The sequence below is a fragment of the Oreochromis aureus genome, linkage group 4 (genome assembly GCF_013358895.1).
Source record: "Oreochromis aureus strain Israel breed Guangdong linkage group 4, ZZ_aureus, whole genome shotgun sequence".
Lineage (NCBI taxonomy): Eukaryota > Metazoa > Chordata > Actinopteri > Cichliformes > Cichlidae > Oreochromis > Oreochromis aureus.
This window is the reverse complement of record NC_052945.1, coordinates 11888523-11912984: the sequence shown is the minus strand read 5'-3', so window position 1 is coordinate 11912984 and position 24462 is coordinate 11888523. Positions and strand designations below refer to the sequence as shown.

Genomic DNA, 24462 nt, shown 5'->3' with positions numbered 1-24462 from the left:
ACATATGTAAAGAATTTAATTAAAACACAACACATAAAAGAATAACTGCATTTCCTTCTTTATAGCTGTGTTTAGCAAACAAGTACAATGCATTATTTTTTCTACTGTTTGTTTTCAAGCATATGAAGTTAGAGATGTTTTAAAATAAAAATATGTTCACGGAACTTTTCTGACAACTTTTACATGCTAGACCAAATGATTAGGTTACACATATTTAAATTGTGCAGTGAATATCCTAAGCATTGCCACTGGATTGTGGAGAACTCAAAGAGATGTCTGTGCCATTTCATCAGGAACAAAATTGTAGTGTCCACGTTTTTTCCGCTGATTGTGACAACAGACCACCAGGACGATCAGACCGATGATCAATAGAGCGAGCAAAACCCAAATGATAGGTAAGGGGATTTTAATGGTTTTACCTGTAAGGTAAACAAAATAAAAAGACATAAGACGACTTCTCGATTCTTCATGCCATGCATTATTCGAATTAAACATCAGTAATCTTTCACTTTCTACATTTAAATAGTCGTTAAAATGTTTCCGCACAGAATCAATAATCATACCTTTTATCACCAGTCTGACAAATCTTGTATTTCTCCCAGCTTTATTCTCTGCAACACAAATGTAATAACCACCATTGGTAGACGTGGCTTTAGTGATACTGATAATCTTCTGGTGCCCCTCAGTGGTCTCTTTTGAATTCACAGCAGCCGTGTAGATCCATCTGATGTTTGAGGGTGGGTTACTGTCAGCACTACAGCTTAAAGTAACATCCTCACCCTGGAGCACCTCCTTGCTTTCGTTTCCTCCCTTGAACTCAGGGGCATCTGTGGAAAAAAAAAAAGAAATTTGAGGAAATGAAACAGAAAGAATTTGCTTCAAAATGTGCCTTCATCAGAAATTATGACAAATTAAAACTTACACAAAATTTCAAGATACAGTGTATGTTCAGCTGTTCCATGTGTGTTGTGTGCATTAAGCAAGTATTTTCCACTATCATTCTTTTTCCAGCGCTGTGGGGAAACCACCTGTTGGCCATCTTTAAACCAGGTGAGGGTGGGTGTAGGTAATCCTACTGGTTCACAGATACTTTGAGGTTTATCATTCACTGTGACCTCATAGTGCTCTTTGCAGGTGAAAGAAGGACTGACTGTAAAAATGGTATCAGATTCATTTTCAGACTAAATAACCACAAACAAAATATTACCTTGTCAATACCTTAGTGCAGTGCTTTATATTCTAACAAAATTTTAAGGAATGCAGGTCTGATGCACTCACGTTCCACTGTGATATGAACTGAGGTGTTGCTTCTGCCAAGACTGTTTTCAACTACAGCCGTGTACTTTCCAGAGTCAGTCCTGGTCAGTGACTTAGATGCATTGATGAGTTTCTCCTCATAGAACCACTGAACAGTGGGAGGAGGGTTCCCATCAGGTTGACAAGGTAACATGTCAATGCTGAAGGCAGCATTTTCAACAACAGTGACGTGGTCTGGACAAGCTTTCATTAATGGCTTATCTGGGAATTAAAATCAAAATAGATTAATTTATATTTCATAGATTACAGAGCTGTGCAGTAGATAAAGAAACATGAAGTAAGTTGGTGGAAATCTTACAGAGAACAACAGCAGTGTAAGGTGGTGAGGTTACATTAGGGGGGAACTTTGGTCCTTTGGGTCTGAGGTGCAGCTCAGCCTCACATCTAAAAATTAATCCATTGTAATCTCTCTGAGTGGAGATTCTAAGAGTAGAAGATGTGTTGACTGGAGTCAGAGCAGATCCATTAAATGTCTGTGTGAGCACAGTTTCATTGCCTCTGTACCACTTCACTATGAGATTTTGAACAGGAGCAACATTGTAGATATCACATTTCAAATTGTACCCTATGCCCTCCACCATTGGACCACGAGCCATGTCAGGGACTGACACAAAGTCTGGAGTTTCTGTAAAAAAACAAAAACAAAACAAAACAAAAAAAAGAGCAAACAACATAAATTAATGAAATAAATAATTTAAGGGATTTAAGATGGCCCTTTCAAGAAGTGAAATCATTGCTTTATTACATAAAGAATGTCTATTCATTCAGGTCACAGTACATTAAAACAATCTATACTGACTATAAACAATGATGACTGGATGGGAAGTGCACCGGGATCCATCAGCCAGAGTAGCATAGCAGAAAGGACTTGGAGTCCACTCTTCCAGTTTATCAACCCTCCAAGTGACAACAGGAGGAGGTTTGAATCCTGTTCCTCCAAATGGAGCCTCCCAGCCCATTCCAGTGACATACCTGGCTGATGTGCTGCAGTTGACTGAAACTGGATCTCCAAATGTCACAACAATTTCAGAAGGGTTCACTTTTAGGGGGCAACCTGCCATTCACAAGTACACATATTAACTCTTTAAAATGATTTGGTGTAAAATGTGTAATACATCAAAAGTATCCACTAAAGAATTCACAATAATAGTAGATGTAAGGTAAATAAGAATGTGTACCTCTTGGTTCAACATGAAGATGGATTGTCTTGGTTATGTTTCCCAGATAATTGGTAGCTGTGCAGGTGCAGGTTTTATTGCGATTGACTCGAGTAATATTGAGACTGTTTGTGTTCTCCAACATATTTTCCCCATCACAAGTCCAGTTATACACAGGAGGAGGGTTTCCAATAGCTTCACAGCTCAATGTGATATTAGTGCCCTCAAGTGCATAAGTGACATCAGTACTAATTTGTGTCTTTAGCTCCGGAGCGTCTGAAGTGATAAACCAATCAAAGGTTGGTATTTATTTGAACAGTTACATGTTGCATCACTACACTGGTTTTGACACTGTTTGTGCAAATTACAAGTGGACAAATCCAAAAAATAGTAGTTTTGTGTGTAAACAGAGAGGATGTTTACTCACAGTGGGCTGAAACATTGTGTGTTTGAGAACCGACATAAAGTTTTGGTCCATGTGGTCCAAAGTCCAGCTCAGCTTCACATCTGAACTCAGCTACATTTTCTTCTCTGCTTATGTTTACTTTCAGAATCGAGGACTCATTTACTGGAGTTTTGGTTGTTGTGTCATTGAAAGACATTGCCATGATGCTTTCATTGTTTTTGTACCAGTTAACAGTGAGGAACTGAACAGGAGCAACATTTATGCTGTCACACTGCAGCCAGTACTGTGTCCTTGTGTGCTTATTGTAATGCACATGTTTCTCCATCATTTGGCTTTGATTCATTGGATAAATTGACACAGTGTCTGGTATTTCTGTGAAAATGGTAAATACAAAGTAAATTTACTAATCCATCCATTTTATTCTTCTTATCAATTGATAGTCTTTGTTGGGCAGAAGCTAATCACCAGTCTGTCATAATTCCATCACATAAAAAGAAACAATATTTCACTCCTATAGACAACTTAGAAACCTGAAATCATTCAAAACTGATGTCTTTGTATAGTCTGTGGGTCCAAACAAACACAGAGAAAAATGGAAAACTCTGCACAGAAGAGTCCCAGCCAGCTGGTAGATTGAACAACAGGACCTTCTTGCTGAAAGTTAAATTATTGTTTTATTAATTAATAATTAATTTAATAATATTTTTTTAAATTGTCTGTTCGTGCACTGGATGATACCATAACACAGTTTTCAAATGTACTTACTATAAACAGTGATGACTGGACTCACAGTACACTGGGATCCATCAACCAAGGTAGCATAGCAGAAAGGACTTGGAGTCCACTCTTCTAGTTTTTCAACCCTCCAAGTGACAACAGGAGGAGGCTCAAATCCTGTTCCTCCAAATGGAGCCTCCCAGCCCATTCCTTCAACATCTGTGGCTGATGTGCTGCAGCTGACTGAAACTGGATCTCCAAATGTCACCACAGTTTCAGAAGGTGTCAGTGTTAGTGGGCAACCTGCTGTTCACAAGCAAATATATTTAGAGTTAGAATTAATTTAGTGTAAAATTAAAAAGATGGCATCACTATTGTCTAAATGAGCTACAAAAATATTAGATATATAGTAAACAAAGATGAATACCTCTTTTTTTCACATGAACATTGATTGTGTGGGTTATGTTTCCCAGATAATTGGTAGCTGTGCAGGTGCAAGTTGCGTGGTGCTTTACTCGGGTGATATTGAGACTGTTTGTGTTCTCCAACATATTTTTCCCATCACAAGTCCAGTTATACACAGGAGGAGGGTTTCCAACAGCTTCACAGCTCAAGGTGATATTAGTGCCCTCAAGCAGAAAAATGTCTTGAGTACTATTCTTTGTGTTTTTTTCCGGAGCATCTGAAGAAGAAGAAAAACAGGGTTTTTTCCATTTCATATTTACACAATAAATATGTAAACTGAGAATTATTCTAAGACAAAAAGCAAACGAATGAACAAAACATATTGAAATAATCTTCTGTTTGTGTGTAAACAGCAGGATGTTTACTCACAGTGGGCTGAAACTCTGTGTGTTTGAGAATTGACATAAAGTTTTGGTCCTTGTGGTCCAAAGTCCAGCCCAGCTTCACATCTGAACTCAGCTACATTTTCTTCTCTGCTGATGTTTATTTTCAGAATCGAAGACTCATTTACTGGAGTTTTGGTTGTTGTGTCATTGAAAAATTGGGTGTGGATCCTTTCATTGCTTTTGTACCAGCTAACAGTGAGATATTGAACAGGAGCAACATTTATGATGTCACACTGCAGTTTGTGTTGTGTATGTGGGTAATTTTTATATGCTGTCCCCCTTGCTGTTTGAGCATTATCCAATTCAGTAACTGACACCATTTCTGGAGCTTCTGTAAATAAAGCAAAGCAAAAAAGATAAAATATTTCAGAAAATATGACATAAGTATATTTATGACATTGCAAAATCAATCAAAGACATTGTCATGATGCTTTCATTGTTTTTGTACCAGCTAACAGTGAGGAACTGAACAGGAGCAACATTGATTATATCACACTGTAGCCAGTACTGCGTTTCTTCTTCCATCACATTTACATTCTGTATTGAATAAACCACTTCTGGACTCTCTGGCAAAAAATTAGAAATGTAGTTATTTATGTCTGGTTATTATTAAAATTCTCAGCATTGTACTACATTTAAAATTAAACTTACTGAATACAATAACTTCAAGGTCCTTGCTGCATTCAAGAGACTCATGTAGCTTTATTTTGCACTTGGGCTTCACATTCCAGTCTGACACTGGCACTGAGTGGGAGACAAACAATTCTTCATCTTCCATCTGAAAGATTTCATTTCCAACTGTCCAGTACATCCCGTCATGTTCATTCAATGCTGTGGTGCAGTTTACAATGACAGGACTCCCCCCATATTCTGCTATAATCTCAGGTGGCTCCAGAATAAGAAGGTTGTGCTCTGGTGGGCATATGCTATCAGCACCTGTGTATAGACCAGTTTAATGTTATTATACTTTTTTAATTATCTGGCTTCACATTTTTCAGACTAAGTATTAATTTTAAACATTACAAAGTGAAATCAAAAAGCATTTCTAGTAGAGTACAATGCAGCATATTACAACAAGCCATTAAGATATAATTAAGGTGTAGCTTGTTAACTTTAATTCACCATGTTGCATTTATTGTTCTCATACAAAATCCAACTTTTTTAGAGGATCAAAATTAATTGAACAATTGATTGTGCAAATGAGAGAGGCCCTTTTTCCACTGAGATATGAAGTGCACTGGCCAGTTCAGCAAAAGGAAAAGGACTGGAAGACGATAGAAGATTATAATCAAGAGACATTTTCATGAATCAAAATACTGAGAGTTTACAACAAGGTGAAAAAAAATCTTTGGACAGACAGAACTAAGATTCATTTGTACCAAAATGATAGTAAGAGAAAAATATGGAAAAAGAGAGAAACAGTCCATGATCCAAAGCATATCTGATTAACTGTCAAATATAGTGGAGGTAATGTTATTGTATGGGAACATACAGCAGACAGTGGACTGGGTAACTACTGTTTATTGATAATGTGACTGCTGACAGAAGAAGAAAGATAATACTGAGTTGTACAGGGCTATCTTCTCTGCTCAGATTCATCCAAATATGGCAAAACTGATCAGACGGTGCATCATTGTAACAATGGTTAACGGCCCAAAGTATACTCCAAAAGCAACCCAAGAGTTACCGAAGGTAAATGTGACAGGTGAGACCTGAGTCTGGGAACTGCCCCTGGTAGGCGGAGCTGGTTTTGGTCACTTTCATAAGCTCAGGTGTAGGCAATTAGGTATTCTCTGGAGCAAACCTGAAGCTGCGAGTGCTTGGTCCAAGCCGGGCAAGTTGGCACTTTCAACTTCTTTTATGAAAGCTTGATGCAGGTCCCCTAGCCTTCTGTTAGAAAGGCAGGTCATAGAATATGTACCACTTGAGTTCTGGCTGTTTGGCAGAGATTTAAAGTTATTTGCACCCTTGTAGGTGGGAAACATTGCGTTCCTGTGAGAAACGTGTAGTGGACTCCACCACCACTGACCAATGCTTATTAATTCAATTCAATTCAATTTTATTTATATAGCGCCAAATCACAACAAAAGTCGCCTCAAGGCACTTTATATTGTACAGTATACTCTATAATAACAGAGGAAAAACCCAACAATCATATGACCCCCTATGAGCAAGCACTTTGGCGACAGTGGGAAGGAAAAACTCCCTTTTAACAGGAAGAAACCTCCAGCAGAACCAGGCTCAGGGAGGGGCGGGGCCATCTGCTGCGACCGGTTGGGGTGAGATAAGGAAAACAGGATAAAGACATGCTGTGGAAGAGAGACAGAGATTAATAACAGATATGATTCAATGCAGAGAGGTCTATTAACACATAGTGAGTGAGAAAGGTGACTGGAAAGGAAAACTCAATGCATCATGGGAATCCCCTGGCAGCCTACGTCTATTGCAGCATAACTAAGGGAGGATTCAGGGTCACCTGGTCCAGCCATAACTATATGCTTTAGCAAAAAGGAAAGTTTTAAGCCTAATCTTAAAGTAGAGATAGTGTCTGTCTCCCGAATCCAAACTGGAAGCTGGTTCCACAGAAGAGGGGCCTGAAAACTGAAGGCTCTCCCTCCCATTCTACTTTTAAATACTCTAGGAACAACAAGTAGGCCTGCAGTGGGAGAGCGAAGTGCTCTTATAGGGTGATATGGTACTACAAGGTCATTAAGATATGATGGGGCCTGATTATTTAAGACCAAGGGCGTAGATTTGGTTTTGGCATTGGTGGGGACAGGTGTTTCAACCACCGAACCCCGCCCTTTTTCTTTCTTTTTTTTCCTTTTCGTCTTTGCTTCTTGATAAAAAAGGACAAATATACTTGCCTACATATGTTATTCTACATGCTATTAAAACATGTAAAATTACAATTTATAGTTTTATATGTGAATTATATAATGTTAAATTACTATTAAACAAATGACTGACTAAGTATTTTAGACTTTAGTTTACTTCAGCCATATTCCACATAAATCAGGTATCATACAAAAATAAAAATAGCTTCAAATACAGTCAAGACAATAAAAGAATATGACTTTAAGGACTTAAATGTGGGATGGAGCGATTTCGCAGGTCTTTCCTCCCCACTGCTGTCAGACTCCACAACAAAGACTTTTGCAGCTGATCAAACACACATAAGACGTTGTAAGTTGTATTTTTACTCAGGTGTATATAACATTTGTATTCTATTCTATTTTATCCTAATGTATATTTTATTCTATTTTATTCTATTCTTTACAGTTGTGTACAGTATATTATTCTTATTGTATTCTAATTTTTGCTATCTAACTTTGCACTGTCCACTTTCTGCTGTGACAAAATGAAAGGTAATCTTATCTGAACACGATTACTTCAGTTATAGTACACCAACTTCTCTTATACATTAGCACTAAGAGAACACTAAATGAACTGGTGGTTTTGTCCATAAAACTCATCTAAGATGACCACAAAATTATTATTCTGTGCTTGATGTGCCTCACCTTTGGCCCTGGCTTTTCCCCTCTGACTGCACTAGGACATATTGATAAAATAACACATTGATTCGTGCCATATAAAAAGTGAGACAATTCAGATTCTTTGTCAAATCTACACTAATCAATCAATTTACATCAGCAGTTAAACAATTGTAGTGCAAACTGCACTACAATAAGTGGTATGGAATATTTGCAAAATCATGAGTACCTCATGATATTTTGTCTCAAAAATTAACCCTATGAATATGTCAGTGCCACTAGGATGAAATTATTGTGTCACCAACATTTTAACGTATAATTTTAACAGCCTCTTTAAACTAATATCCTGGCTTGCTCGAGGCTGCCGTTTTTTCTTACAGTTTCAATCAAAATTAGACATGTTGCTCTGAGACTGGGAGAACTAATAGAGCTGCTTGTTGTGCAGTTAGTGTCCAAAACACGTAATTCATGGTTGCATACAATTTTAGACTGATGTGGGCCAAAGCCTAGCATAGCCTGTAACGTTATTATGACGGACACATTTCATGAGTGAACTTGGCTTTAAGTGACTTACAGATTTCTTTGAAAAATACTTTCTTATATGCACGTTCTTCCTCGTTGCTGCCATCCTCCTCTCCTCCTCGCAGCGCAGGTTTGCCGCTGCTGAAACTAAACAGAGCTCCCTGAAAAGCTCAGCCAATCACATTGGCCATGTTTGTCACATGAGGTCGGACTCCAGTAGAGAACGTAATTTAACTCTTTCTGCACCGCTGGGTGACTGAGACGCTGACAGATCGATTTTTTTTCTTTCTATCGTTTTTTTTTTTTTTTCGTTTTTTTTTTTTTTTTTTTACAAGAAGCGATCAAATTATTGGTGGGGACAATTCAATAATCGCTGGATATTGGTGGGGACGTGTCCCCTCCGTCCATGCCAAATCGACGCCCTTGTTTAAGACCTTGTATGTGAGGAGCAGGATTTTGAATTCAATTCTGGATTTAACAGGAAGCCAATGAAGGGAAGCCAAAACAAGAGAAATATGCTCTCTCTTTCTAGTCCCTGTCAGTACTCTTGCTGCAGCATTTTGGATTAACTGAAGGCTTTTCAGGGAGTTTTTAGGACATCCTGATAATAATGAATTACAGTAGTCAAGCCTGGAAGTAATAAATGCATGAACTAGTTTTTCAGCATCACTCTGAGACAGGATATTTCTAATTTTAGAGATGTTGCGCAAATGGAAGAAAGCAGTCTTACATATTTGTTTAATATGTGCATTGAAGGACATGTCTTGGTCAAAAATGACTCCAAGGTTCCTCACAGCATTACTGGAGGCCAAGGTAATGCCATCCAGAGTAAGAATCTGGTTAGATACCATGTTTCTAAGATTTTCAGGGCCGAGTAAAATAGCCTCAGTTTTATCTGAATTAAGAAGCAGAAAGTTAGCGGCCATCCAGCTCTTTATGTCTTTAAGACATTCCTGCAGTTTAACTAATTGGTGTGTGTTATCTGGCTTCATGGATAGATAGAGCTGGGTGTCATCAGCATAGCAGTGAAAATGTATACTATGTCTTCTAATGATACTGCCTAGGGGAAGCATGTATAATGTAAACAGAATTGGTCCTAGCACCGAACCCTGTGGAACACCATAATTGACCTTAGTGTGTGAAGAGGACTCTCCATTTACATGTACAAATTGGAGTCTATTAGATAGATATGATACAAACCACTGCAGCGCAGTACCTGTAATACCTACAGCATGTTCTAATCGCTCTAATAGGATATTATGGTCAACAGTATCGAACGTTGCACTAAGGTCTAGCAGGACAAGCACAGAGATGAGTCCACTGTCAGAGGCCATAAGAAGATCATTTCTAACCTTCACTAAAGCTGTTTCTGTGCTGTGATGAGCTCTGAAACCTGACTGAAACTCTTCAAATAAGCCATTCCTCTGCAGATGATCTGTTAGCTGTTTGACAACTACTCTTTCAAGGATTTTTGATATGAAAGGAAGTTTGGAGATTGGCCTATAATTAGCTAAGACAGTTGGGTCTAGAGATGGCTTTTTAAGTAAAGGTTTAACTACAGCCACCTTGAAGGCCTGTGGTACATAGCTGATTATTAGAGATAGGTTGATCATATTTAAGATTGAAGCATAAATTAATGGCAGGACTTCTTTGAGCAGTTTTGTAGGAATGGGGTCTAAAAGACACGTTGATGGTTTGGAGGAAGTAATTATTGAAGTTAACTCAGAAAGATCAATTGGAGAAAAAGAGTCTAACTGAATATCAATGGTACTAAAAGTAGCTGTAGATAATATTACATCTGTGGGATGATTATTGGTAATTTTTTCTCTAATGATAAAAATTTTATTTGTGAAAAAGTTCATAAAGTCATTACTAGTTAACGTTAAAGGGATTGTTGGCTCAATAGAGCTCTGACTTTTTGTCAGCCTGGCTACAGTGCTGAAAAGAAACCTGGGGTTGTTCTTATTTTCTTCAATCAGTGACAAATAGTAAGATGTTCTGGCTTTGCGGAGGGCTTTCTTATAAAGCAACAAACTATTTCTCCAGGCTAAATGATGATCCTCTAAATTTGTGACACGCCATTTCCTCTCCAGCTTACGAGTTATCTGCTTTAGGCTACACATTTGAGAATTATACCACAGAGTCAGGTACTTCTGATTTGAGGCCTTAGATTTCACAGGAGCTACAGTATCCAGAGTTGTACGTAGTGAGGAGGTGAAATTATTAAAAAGATAATCGACCTCTGTTGGAGTAGCGTTCAGGTAGCTGCTCTGCTCTGTGTTGGTACAGGCCATTGAAGATGATAAAAGTGGATGGATTATATTCTTAAACTTAGTTACAGCACTTTCAGAAAGACATCTACTGTGATAAAGTCTACTCTCGACTGCTGTGTAATCAATTATTGTAAATGTAAATGTTATCAGGAAATGATCAGACAACAGAGGGTTTTCAGGAAACACTGTTAAATGTTCAGTTTCTATTCCATATGTTAAAACAAGATCTAGAGTGTGATTAAAGTGGTGGGTGGGTTCTTTTACAGTTTGAGAGAAGCCAATTGAGTCTAATAACAGATTAAATGCTGTGTTGAGGCTGTCATTTTTAGCATCTACATGGATGTTAAAATCACCCACAATAATTATTTTATCTGAGCTGAGCACTAAATCAGATAAAAAGTCTGAGAAATCAGGCAGAAACTCTGTGTAAGGCCCAGGTGGACGATAGATGATAACAAGTAAGACTGGTTTCTGAGTTTTACAGCTGGGGTGGACAAGGTTAAGCATCAGACTTTCAAATGAATTAAAAGTCTGTCTTGGTCTTTCGTTGATTAATAAGCTGGTGTGAAAAATTGCTGCCACACCGCCCCCTCGGCCTGTGCTTCGAGGTTTCTGGTAGTTAGAATGACTCGGGGGTGTTGATTCATTTAAACTAACATACTCATCCTGCTGCAACCAGGTTTCTGTAAGGCAAAGTAAATTGATTTGTTGATCAATTATTAAGTCGTGTACTAACAGAGACTTGGAGGAGAGAGACCTAATATTTAATAATCCACATTTCACTGTTTTACTCTTTGGTTCAGACGTGGATACTGTATTGTTCTTTCTTTGTGATTTTTTATGTTTAAGTTGTTTATTGCTGGTTTTTAGTTTGTTTTTTGTCTGTTTGGGAGCTGACACAGTCTCAGTGGACATGGGTTTTTTGGGGGGTAGCAGGAGGAGAGAAGCTGCAGAGAGGTGTGTAAGACTGCAACTCTGCTTCCTGGTCCCAACTCTGGATAGTCATATTTTGGGGGGTTTAATGAATTTGTCTATATTTCTAGAAATGAGAGCTGCTCCATCCAAAGTGGGATGGATGCCATCTCTCGTAACAAGACCAGGTTTCCTCCAGAAGGTTTGCCAATTATCTATGAAGCCCACATCGTTTTTTGGACACCACTCAGACAGACAGCAATTTAAGGAGAACATGCGGCTAAACATGTCACTCCTGATCTGATTGGGGAGGGGACCAGAGAAAACTTGAGGTTACTCTATTCCGTAACCCCCGTTCTCTGATAACATGAGTGAGGTGTCTCACTATGGGGAACGCTCTCTCAGCGTTGTCCTCAGAAGCCTCTATATCATTACTCCAGCCAGCATTGGCTGGCAGTCGTGACGCCTGCGTCAGGGAGGGGCCACCCTCTTCCCTATAAAAGTGTGTGACGCAGCGTCACCCGTCATTCGAGATAAGCTCACCTCTTCCTCGCTTCGTGCAAGGAGGGTGATCTGGTGAGACACCTCACTCATGTTATCAGAGAACGGGGGTTACGGAATAGAGTAACCTTAAGTTCTCTTTCAAACATTCGTTTCGGTGTCTCACTATGGGGATATGCAGACTCCCGTATTGCCAGATAAGCCCATCTGAACGATTGACTGCCAACTTAGGAGGTCTCGTGGGGACCCACACTTAACACAGTGTGGGCTAGAGATGGTGTAGTGACATCCAACCTGTAAAACCTTGCAATGGTCAAAGGTGAAGCCCAGCTCGCCGCTGCACATATCTCTTCTATAGAGACACCCCTAAAAAGGGCCCAAGAGGTTGCCATCCCTCTAGCAGAATGAGCACGAAGTCCCCCCGGGGGGGACAGACCGTGCTTGAATAAGCCAATTGGATCGCCTCAACAATCCAGTGGGATTGCCAAGATGTGGTTTAGCCCAGGAAACAAACAGCTGATCCGACCTCCTGAAAGCCTTCGTTCTCTCTATATAGGTACACAAAGCCCTAACTGGACAGAGAGCATGTAGGCGCTCCTGTTCAGGGGAGGAGAAAGGAGGAGGGCAAAAAGCTTCCAGCTCCAATGGGGTGCATTGGAGATAAGGATTTTTGGGCACAAAGGCCGGATTTGGCCTGAGTGTGACTCTAGAGTTATCCCGTGTGAATCGGGTGCACTCTTTGTGTATTGACAGCGCATGAATATCATTGACACGCTTCGCAGATGTGAGAGCTAGGAGCAATGCAGTCTTCAAAGACAGGATTTTTATTTCCACCTGGTCTAGTGGTTCAAATGGTGGCTGTGAAACTGCCCCCAGCACCAGGGATAAATCCCACGTGGGAACGAGAGGTTTAGACACCGGGTGGAGCCGTAGTGCCCCTTTCATGAAACGGCAGACGAGCGGGTGATGGCTCACTGGGCCATCCACGAAGCCCACATGGCAGGCTGAAATGGCTGCTAGATATACTTTAATCGTGGAAAAGGCCTTTCCTTTATCTAACAGTTCTTGGAGAAAGGAGAGAATTGTTTTCACAGAGCACTGAAAGGAGAGAGTGTGAGACTTTCCACACCATTCCTCAAATACCCTCCACTTGTTCTCATACAATGATGTTGTGGAGGGGGCTCTAGCACTCTCAATAGTGGCTATAACACCCTGGGGGAGTCCTGCCGTACTCAGATTCAACCTCTCACGGGCCAAGCCCACAGGGCGAGGCGCTCGGGGTGAGGGTGAAAAATCTCCCCCCTGGCTTGGGAGACTAGGTCTCGTCGGAGAGGGAGAGGCCAAGGTTCGCTCCACAAGAGGGGCATAATCTCCGCTAATCAATGGGACCTTGTCCACCTTGGGGCGATCAATATCACTGTTAGCCCTCTCTTTCTCACTCTGGTTAGAGTGGGAGAAATTAAGGCCAGTGGAGGGAACGCATAAAGCAGAGCATGTGGCCAGTTGTGAGCTAATGCGTCTACCCCTAGTGGAGCCTCCTGGTCCTTCAGGGAGAAATACAGTTGACACTGAGCGTTCTCCCTCGAGGCAAACAGATCGACCTGTGGGTGGCCAAAGCGGGTCCAGATTTGGGTCACCACATGTGGGTGCAGGGTCCAGTCCCCGTACTGCGGGTTTCCCCTGGACATTAACCTCCTAAGACCCGAACTCTTCCATGACATGCATTTTTAATTTCTCTTTGATATATTGGGCATATTGGGGCCCAATGAATGTAAAAACAAAGAATTTCCAGATTTTTTTTTTTTACCTTATTTTTGTTTTTAAGAAAAATGAGAGCCACAAATGAGGATATTCATTTAAAATTTTGATAGAACAGTAGCAGTATAATGTCCTCGTAAGTGCATATCAGGCCCATGTAGAGCAAAATTGAGTATTTTGGTCAAAATAACCAAAAATGTGATGTCCACATATGTGGACGGCAGGTCCTAGGAGGTTAAGTCTGCTCCCAAGTTCAGAGCTCCTGGAATGTGAGTAGCTCTCAGTGACAACAGATTGATGCTGCTCCACATGATCAGTCTGCGAGCCAGCATGTGCAAAGGATGGGACCGTAACCCGCCCTGTCTGTTGATGTACGCCACAACAGTGGTGTTGTCTGTTCTGATCAGAACATGGTGGTTTCTCAACAGGGGAAGGAAGTGTCTCAGTGCTAGAAATGCTGCTAGCAATTCTAGCCAGTTTATGTGAGCACCCCTCTGTCGTGAGTCCCAGCTGCCGCTCACTGCTCTGCCCTCATGAGTGGCACCCCAGCCCGTGAGACTCGCATCCGTGGTTACCACCTTTCTGGCTGTGACAGCCCCCAGTGACACCCCCTGAGTGAAAAATGTGGGATTTCTCCAACAGTGGAGTGCTGCAGCGCAGTCTGCTGTCACTCTGATATGGCGGTGGGTATGGCGCTTTCGATTCACTCAGTGATGCAACCAATGTTCCCTCTAAGCTGCGCACGTGCGCAATTGCGCACTGGTGGCACGGTCTCTGCGCACAGAAAATCTGCGTTGCGCACAAAAAAAATCTAACCTGAATTGAAATTAAAATTAAAACTTTAACAATTCTGTTTTGCAGTGTTAGTCAGTAAGTGACTGGCTGCTCCTGTATGGGATTAGAACGATGCCACCTTATCCTATAGTCCAGCCAATAATGCGATTCACATTCGTATATACGCAGCCAATCAACGTCGTTGACAGGCTTTGACAGCGTCCTTATGTGCCGACACCGGTGTTTTAGCTAGCAAAGCGGCGTGGCTGATGTGCAGTGAAGCCACGTTAATGACAACGTGTACAACCATTGGAGACGTGAGCAGGACAGACGGAACAACTGACGGAAAAAGTGTGGACTTTATACCAGTTTTTAAATTGTGTTGATAGGCCACGTAAAACCAGAGTTATGATAAAAATATCTGCAATGTTTGGTTTTCTTCCTGAATACTATCGTTGTTTATATTTACTGCGGGAAGAAACCGGTAAAACGGCGTTTTATAAGGAAAACGCTCGAAAGCACTCTCCACCTGTGAGCAAAAACAAAACCAACCCCCACCCTTTCCTATTGGTCGAAAAAAAGTACCGTGTCGACCAATCAAAAATGATATGGCAACGTGGCATCTAGTTGTTAAGAAACGGGGAAGTTTTAGGAGTGACGGCGGTGTTCTGAGATGTGAGAGATTTGAGGCGTTTAGCGCAAATCTTGTGTAGTTAGTGTGTAGTTAGTGAGTAGTGTAGTCAATAGTTTTGTTGTGTGTGTCAGAACAATGAGGCGGCTGCTGAATGTTACAGGTGTTACAGCAGTGATACATCTCCTGTTGTCAGGCCTGCAGGTATCAGGCTATTGTTCTCCTTTATCTCATAGTGGACAGAAATTATTTTTTGGAGTGGCACAAATAATTTGTGTGGCATCAGATTTGATGCACAACAGCTGATTGTTCTGTAAATAGTTTGAAATGTTTATTTAAAAACACCTTGGCTGCATTAAAAAAAATAAATAGCTGCAAAAAACTTTGTTGTTTGCCAAACTGAGTTACTTTTTTGAAGTAGTAACTATATAATTAATTGCCCAACATTGGTCATTATATACTGTATTTTGCAGACAGAGAGTTACAGACTCTCCCAGACCACAGACTCATAATACAAGTCAGAGCTTTATGAAAGAAAAAGAAAGAAAGAAAGAAAGTTGTGTTTTCAAAATTGGAGTTCAAGTTATTTTTACTTCCAATAGTGTTAACATACTACGCAGGTCATGAACAGGATTTTTTAAATTTTCACTGTAAGTGGGCTAAAGCAGTTAATTAAAAGTAGTCTAACATAAATGTAAATGCTGTAATTTGATTATTTTAATAAACCATGTAACTTGGATGGATTAGATGCTGGCGTGACCACAGTGCACACGTCTGATGTCGCTCACAGTGGTCCAAGGGACGCTCAGGGGGTTTGTGTGTTCGCTCAGACACATGAAAAATTAGAGGGAACATTGGATGCAACCCATCGCTGAAATTCCCTCATATGCAGTCTGCTTAGTGGAATGACCGCCAGTGAAGACGCCATTAATCCCAGCATCTGCAGGCATTTTCTGAATGGGAGATATCTTCCCACCTGAAAAATGCCGGCATGTGATAGCATTTTTTTTACTCTGTCCACAGAGAGACACGCTCTGTATGAGGCGGAGTTTAGAGCTATTCCTATGAAAGAGATGGCCTGAGCTGGCTGCAGGACACTCTTTTCGTAGTTTATGGTGAAACCCAGAGCCATCAGATGATCCACTGTCAACCTGGTGTGCTCTCTTCCCATTATTTCTGACTCTGATAGCAGCAGCCAATCGTCTATGTACGTTGCTATGCGGATGCCCCGCCTCTTCAGTGGGGCTATGGCTGCCTCTGTGCACTTCACAAATACCCGAGGGCTCAGTGAGAGACCAAACGGCAGGACCTGGTACTCGTACATTCTGCCCTGAAATGCAAAGCGCAGGAATTTTCTGTGAGGCGGATAAATAGGGATGTGAAAATATGCGTCCTTCAGGTCTGTTGATGTAAACCAATCGCCTGGGCGCACGACATGCAGTAGAGTGGAGGTCGTCAACATTCTGAATTTGTATGACCTCAGATGCTGATTCAGAGCCCGTAGGTCAAGTATTGGACGCAGTCCCCCTCCCTTCTTGGGCACGGAAAATACTTCGAGTAAAAGCCGCATTGGCTCTGCTCCTGGGGTATTTCTCGCACTGCTCCCTTTGATAGCAAGGTAGTTATTTCTTCTTGCAGGATCCTGACTGATTCGCCTTTTACAAGAGAGAAAATCACTCTGTGAAATCTGGGAGGGGTGGTTGCGAATTGCAAATGATAGCCTCGCTCTAATGTCCTCACAACCCATTCTGGCGCGGCGAGAGTTCGCCATCTCTCTATTCTTGCTGACAGCGGCCCCAAAGACAGGCACTCCACAGTAGATGGAGCTTTGGCTCCCTCTTGTGGCGGAAACTGGTCCTGCAGGCCAGACCCGACTGCGCATGCACGGGCGGCGCGCGCTTGACCAGCGCTCATGGGGCCGGACACCACTGAGGGAACCAACCCCGGTGGTGTCTGGGTGCGTGGGGGCATTATGTTTTTTAAAATACTTTCTGTGTTTTTCACACATTTTTCCCGTGCCCTTCGCAACATGCCTGGATGCAGCGGGTGAGTTTTTAATAAACAGTGTGTTTTTGTGAGACTATGACATACTTGATTCAGCTGAACAGTGTCTCGTCGTCTCTTTGTTGAAATGCGCTCTGTGGGATCCAACTCGAGTCCCAGGCGCTGAAAGGTGGAGGCAGAACACACTTCTCCGAACAGGCTCCGGAACTGAGCCCTGGAGTGAACTTGGAGCCCGGGCTGATCCGGCTCCGATCTCCCCGTGGGTGATGTTAGGCAGCCAGCTTCTTCTTGCGGTCCGACTGCTTGGCTGGTGGTGGGGCACCCTGAGCGGCAGCAGGTGGGGCATGTTTCCTGGGCCAGTGGGTCTTAGGGTTCTGCGAACCTAGGGGACCCTGGGCCGCGACCTGCGGGGCTGGGCAGCGAGGGATTTTAAATGTCGGCACGCCGGCTGGACGGCTGGTGACCTGAGCGAACGTGCGGCGACTGGGTGGAGGCGGGGGCGCATCCTGGGTCTTCGTAGGGAGAAAACAGCTGCAGGGCCTCTCCCTCTTTCTTTTTCTCCTCGCACCGTCTTTGCATGGTGGCAACGGCAGTCCCGAAAAGGCCAGCAGGGTCGATGCTTTCATCCAGAATATCACGTTTTTCTCTGTCCGAAAGCCCCGACAAGTTCAGCCATCTTGCCCTCTCCTGTAGGACGATGATGCTGAGAGCTCTGCCCGCCGCTTGTACTGCTGCTCTAGTGAGGTGGAGACACTGGTCCGTAACGACGCCCAGCTCTTCCCACAGCTCGCTAGCATCCGGGTTCGCAGCAGTCTGGTCCTGGAGCTCCGCCGAGTAGGCTAGCAGGAGCGATGAGGCGTTCAATACGTCTTGTCAGCCAGGGAGGACTGCAGGCGTTCGGCCTTGGAGGGCAGAGACGGACCAGATGACATGGAAAGTTTCTGGTTTGGGTGGAGATGAGAAGCCACCAGATTCTTCACTGTGGGAATTTGGTAGATGCCCTTCTCCTTCATTCCAGCGCAGTCAAATGCCGCCGCTCCCTGCACGGGGTTGGGTGACGAAAATGGCTTTGCCCAGCAGCATGGGACCTCGTCCATGCATTCGGGGAAAAGCGGCAGTACCGTGTGAGAGAAAGAATGTGGACGTTTAGGCTTTTACGTTTATGCTTAAAAGTGTTGAATTGTATGGAATAAAATAATGGTCGATCGAGCATTTATACACCGAGCATTGTCCTTCCTTTAGCCCAAAGACCGGAAGAATTGGGAGAACTTAACAACTAAAGATTATTCAAATCTTGACAACAAGCATAAAATTCTCCAAAATTTAGAGACAGAGTGGAATTCTAGATAAACATAATTTAGCGAACCACAGAAGGATGGCGTTGGACATCCTGAGGGTGGAGAAGGGTTGGTGTGACCAAGGTATGGTTTGGCTTGTTGTATGTATATTTCAAAATGATACAGCTCTGGATAGCCCAGTCACCAGGGCATGGACGGATGACAGACATTATTAAATGAGGAGAAGAAATTTTCTGGGATTGAGAACCCTCTGGGTAAGTGGTTGACTTAAACATGCATAAGATAAAAGCTATCATTTTGTTCTTGAATGTTGATTGATAATTGGCCACATTTACAGCAGTATTGACTTGTTATAGACACAGTCTACTTCATGTCCAAGAACTGTAATTAGCAGATTGAAAATAGTGACACTAAGAGAAGAATATGCAGTGCCACACTATCAGATGCCAGTGACGGTTGGGCTCAGTGATGAATCAGGTGAGCTGGATTCATGGCTTTGCTTTGGGGAGCCTTTTACCCTCGTATCGTGAGGTGGAGGTCTCCGTTGTCACCGCGGGCCATGGGATTGCCAGCTTTTCAGCTGCCCGTTTTGCAACGTCAAATAGCTGCATGCCGCAGGACTGTGTGCCGAGGTTATCACAATCGGCCCCTTGTGTCGCAGAATTCCGACCAGAGGGGGCAAAGAAAACGTCGTCATCCTCGTCCGAGACGAGATGTTCCGACGCTCCCTCGGAGGATTCGCTGAGTAGCTCGTCATTAGCCTCGAGGGAATCAGACAACATAGCTTCGCAGCTGACCTCGGCATCATCCACCAGCGGGAGGACGATATCCATCTCGTCGCCCCAGCTGGTGCCTGGTGTGGCGGACTCAATGTGCTCCATGGGTGGGCCGATTGGAGACAGCATTGGGTCCTTCTTCGACAGGCTAGCCTGGCGGGCTAGCCTTCTGCGAAGGCTTTTTAGGGTGAAGCGAGCGCAGTGTTCGCATGAACCCGGTGTGGAAATAGCCGCTTGGGCGTGTTGCAGCCCGAGGCACATCACACACGCGTCATGTGTATCTGAACCTGAGATTTTGCAACCGCAGGGGCAAATTCTGGGCAGCGGTTTGCAGTCTGCCATATTAAGGAAGCTTGGTGTAGCTAGCTTGGAATGGCTGGACGGCTAACACTGATGTTTTTCCCTTTTCTTTTCTCGGTCGGGTAGCTATGGTGAGCTAGTATGATCTAGCTAGTGTGGTGGCTAGCGCTTGTGCTACTTGGCTTGGTGACCTTGTGTAGCAAAGACAGTTAGCGTGGTCAGCTAGCTGTTGTGCTAGGTGTGTGGTGGCAGCTAACACACTCTCCGACCTGGCTCTGTGGTGAAGAGCAGGTGACTCGAAACGCGAACCGTGCTAGCGCCCGGTGACCAAGGTGTTAGCTTGCTCGCGTGGACAGTTAAGCTAGCACTCACGTTCACAGTCGGGAGAGATGAGGTTTCTAAGAAGCGAGAAGAGGAAATTGAATGACGGGTGACACTGTGTCACACCCTATAAAAGGGTGTGACGCAGCCTATAAAATCTCTGCGCTCGCGACAGCCAGCCAATGCTGGCTGGAGTAATGATATAGAGGCTTCTGAGGACAACGCTGAGAGAGCATTCCCCATAGTGAGACACCGAAACGAATGTTTGAAAGAGAACTACAGAGTCCGACATTCTTTTGGCAAAGTTACACACCGATTCAATATTGATTTTAGTGACCTCCGATTGGCGTAACCGGGTGTCATTACTGCTGACGTGAATTATGACTTTACTGAATTTACGTTTACCCTTAGCCAGCAGTTTTAAATTTCCCTCAATGTCGCCTGCTCTGGCCCCTGGAAGACAATTGACTATGGTTGCCAGTGTCTCTAACTTCACATGTCTGAGAACAGAATCACCAATTACCAGAGTTTGACCCCGGCGGGTGTGTCGCCGAGTGGGGAAAAACGGTTAGACACATGAACAGGTTGGCGGTGTACCTGGGGCTTCTGTTTAGGATTATGCTTCCTCCTCACCGTCACCCAGCCGCCCTCTTTCCCCAGCTGCTTGGGGTCTGCCGGGGAACAGCTAGCAGGGCCTATGCTATCTTCGGCTGCACCAGCTACAGGGGCCTGGCTAGCTATGGGTGAATGAAGGGTGCAAAGCAGAGTCTCCAATTCAGTAATCCTGGCCTCCAGAGCTTCAAATATGCTACATTTGTTACAAGTATCATTACTGCTAAAGGAGGCCGAGGAGCAGGAAAATGCAGGAGGGACAGGTGAAGTAGCCATGGTGCTAACGAGTCGGCTACGAGCTAAGCTAAGCTAGCGAAACAGTACAGACACAGTGAGTGAATACTTTGGCTATAAATTAGGTAGTAACTACACAGAAAGTGTGCTTCGGATGAAACACGTGAAGATTATACTATAAAAAAGAATGTATTTAAAAATTTTTAATTAAATTGCTAAGCAGATAAGATACTCAAAAACACCACTGTGTTTGAGCAGGAACAGGAAGTGATACTCTACCGCAGAGAGAGCGAACACCAAGTGACAGGGTGTGACGCGAACTTGTGGACAGGTAACTAAACAATACAGCTGAAGCGAGGGGGGGAGGGATACTCCTGCTGCGTTTTACTGTCCAATGTGAGTCATCTCCTGCTTTTATTTGCAGAGTACCGAGCTGCTGCTTTGCCGAGTGGATTTCTGGCTGCGGGCAAAGGACCCGATACAGCGGTGTATTTTAATTTGTTTTAACCTGGTGTAATCCGACAGATTGTGACGGCTGCGGCTGTTGATTTTGTTTGGTTTATTTGTTTTATTTTTCTGTATCAGTAGGCACCGCAGATATTGATTGTCTTTTAGTGTTTTACCCTTTTTTTTATCTCTCTCTATCTCTCTCTCTATCTCTCCATCTCTCTATCTATCTCTCTATCTCTCCATCTCTCCATCTCCCCCCAGTGTGAGTTGCCGTCCCTTTTTGCGTGTGTGATATGTTGATTTGTTTTTTAACAGGTCCCCCGCAGCGCTTATCCTGTCTCACAGGCAATCATACAATTTTACCGTATTTAATAAAGTAAAGCTTTTAATTGTTTTTGGGTGCCGCTGTTACACGTTTACTTTTATTTTGTATTAAAATTAAACCCATTTTTACTGACTCAGCTCAGTGGCGCATGCTTTTCAATTGCTGAAGACCAGAGATGAGCAGTAACGCGTTACTTGTAACGCATTACTGTAATCCGATTACTTTTTTCAAGTAACGAGTAATGTAAGAGATTACCATTGCAAAAACGGTAATTAGATTACCGTTACTTTCCCGTAGAACGCTGCGTTACTGCGTTACTAAAACCGTGAGTTTTTGCGAGAATGTCTCATGACAGTGACGTGGCGAGTGCGACGTTCGTGACAACAGCTGTCTGCAGATCAACAATGGATAATATATCGAAAAGCGGAGAGAGTATGAGCATGCAGCGTTTAAAGCGTGGAAGTACTGACCTTATTTTGAGTTTGATTCCATAAAAAGTGACAAAAACATTAGTGTCCATTGTGCGTGGGAAGAAAACTTCTTTTTACAGCGAAAAAACCCCCCTAAACTTCCAAGCAAGCACCGAGTGCCCTACGACTGTAATGGGAAATTCACAGAGAAACTCGCGGAGTCTTCAACTGACCGCTGCGGCACACCTGCACCAGGGCAAACCTCCACCTACCCCAGTCCTGCTTTCCAGGTGAAAATAGAGCAACTAGTCTTTGACTTTATTTATTTATCGCTTTATCACCTATTCAGGTTGTAAATTGTGTTTTTAAAAAGTAGCTAAGTAACTAAGTGACTAAGTAATTAATTACTTTTGAAAATAAGTAATCAGTAAAGTAATGGGATTACTTTTGGGGGGGAAGTAATCAGTAATTAGTTACTGATTACTTTTTTCAAGTAACTTGACCAACACTGCTGAAGACAAACCTTGAGGCAGAGAGACCCACAGACAAGCAGCAACAAAAGGCAGCTGCAATAACGTCTAGTACAGCATCTTAAGGGAGTAAAAATGGCATTCGGTGGCATCCATGGGTTCTAGACTTCAGGGAGTCATTGATAGCTCTGAAGTCCCCCAAAAAAAGGATTATATTTTAAAGTAGCAAAACTATAAAACTGTCTTTTACCAACAAAATATGGAATTAAATGAATGTCTTTATTAATTATAAAAGTATAAATAATTATTAATAAGATGCACTGAAAAATAGAGTAAAAGGAGGAACCACACCAGAGCTATTAAGCTATGCAGTGCTGTGAAAAGCTAAGTACGCCCTTACTGCTTCTATAGGGTTTAATAGGGTAACTAGCATTCCGTTTAAACAAATTCATCCCAAAGTCAGAGTGTACAATGCTTAGATAAAATCCAACAAATAAAAGAGCTACATGTCAGACTCAACTGGCATGTTAAATGTTAAAGTTCATGACTTTACAATTTAGAAATTGGTTATGCAACAGGACAATTCACTAGAACACCGGCACATACACAACAGAATGAGTGAAAAAGAAAAGAATCAAGGTGTGGGTTGAGAGCGCAATGCAATTACAGTGCTGTGGTGAGACTGTTCATAAACTAGTGCCCACAAGGCTCAATGAATATTACAAAGACAAGAGGGAAAAAATCACCCCATAACAATGTCAGAAAGTGATAAAGTCGTACAGAAAATGATAACCGGCAAGCCATTGCTGCTAAAAGTTGTTTTAAAAACTACTGAACTATCGAGTGTAATCAGTTTTTCACAAGGCTGTATAAAGTCATGTGAAAACTTTCTTTTTCATGTGACTGTAAAGTTAATACCACACCCGCTCTGACAGCTAGCTGACAACGGAAGTTTGTACCACATGTAACACTTACCTCTCCCACTTGAAATGTACTTTATTTTATTCTGTCAAACCTCAAAGGCTACACTGATGATCCTTTTGACATTCATTAGTAGCAGATATCAAAAGTAATGCCTGTGAGTAACTAAAAGTGAACTAAGAAGGTTTAAATTTTTATTCTTAACAACTGAATGAAATATACATCTTTTTCCATGAACACAGAGTTCTTGCAGAAATAAAAATAACACTTGAAATGTGCTTTATTTTACTTTTGTTAAAACTCAGAGGTTACACTGATGAACCTTTTGACTTCCATTAATATCTTATTAAAAGGGAAGTATTCATAAAATATGCAGTTACCATCACTAATAGCAGTATTGCCCACGAGAAACCAAATTAACTTTTTTCCTACAAGAACACATGTTAATTGTAGAGCATCATCATCACTCACCGCAGAGTGAAAAGATGAGCACAAGGAAACTCAGCATCTTGATGAGCATGCTTGCGCAACATGCAGAAGGAATGAGGTGGATGGAAAAGGTGAGATGTCTCAGAATTATCCAGAGGATGCTCAGCTTCAGGACCTGGGTTAGATGAATATCAGGTCAATAGTAGGACCTACTCATGTTGACACTTTGACGACCTGCTGATAGTTGTACAGGCAGATGTATAGAGGAAATTCAGCCCCCATGTGTACAGGAAACTGTAAAGCCCGAAATGCAAAACCACATGTACAACCAGATCTCCGTGAAGTAGCACCAGCTTCCCCTTCTATTTTTTTGTGCGGTTTTTCACTGTGTTGCATCACACAATGTTTTTTTTCTTCTATATTTCCACATCAGATAGAAAGGTTGTCATTTTACTGAAAAATACAAATTCTGTCATAAATTCTGTCAGCTTAGCTGTCATGGTCCTGAGTCTGTGGACTCAGGGGTTTTGTTTTGATTGTTATTATCTTTTGTTTCGATTTAATTCTGATTAAGATTTTCTAATTCTGAGGTTTTGGGT

The 24462-nt window shown here is 42.3% G+C and overlaps 1 protein-coding gene across 3 annotated transcripts; it reads right to left on the bottom strand.

Annotated features, from left to right (window-relative positions):
* LOC116323220 (hemicentin-1-like) lies at positions 1–24100 on the bottom strand. 3 transcript variants are annotated; one of them, XM_039610706.1, is made up of 14 exons: positions 6253–6523; positions 5100–5384; positions 4432–4779; positions 4025–4279; positions 3646–3903; positions 2902–3252; positions 2496–2750; positions 2117–2371; positions 1882–1942; positions 1616–1740; positions 1279–1518; positions 923–1150; positions 564–827; positions 1–419 (listed from the first exon to the last, which is right to left on the bottom strand). In XM_039610706.1, exons 1-14 carry the CDS (start codon positions 6431–6433, stop codon positions 265–267), a joined length of 3261 nt encoding a protein of 1086 aa, XP_039466640.1. In that variant the 5' UTR covers positions 6434–6523; the 3' UTR covers positions 1–264. The 3 variants fall into 3 exon arrangements, with proteins under 3 accessions (XP_039466640.1, XP_039466639.1, XP_039466641.1); XM_039610705.1 differs by lacking the exon at positions 6253–6523 and adding an exon at positions 23906–24100 and having other exon boundaries at positions 1616–1942; XM_039610707.1 differs by lacking the exon at positions 6253–6523 and adding an exon at positions 8517–8569 and having other exon boundaries at positions 1616–1942.
* Between the last annotated feature and the right edge of the window lie 362 nt (positions 24101–24462).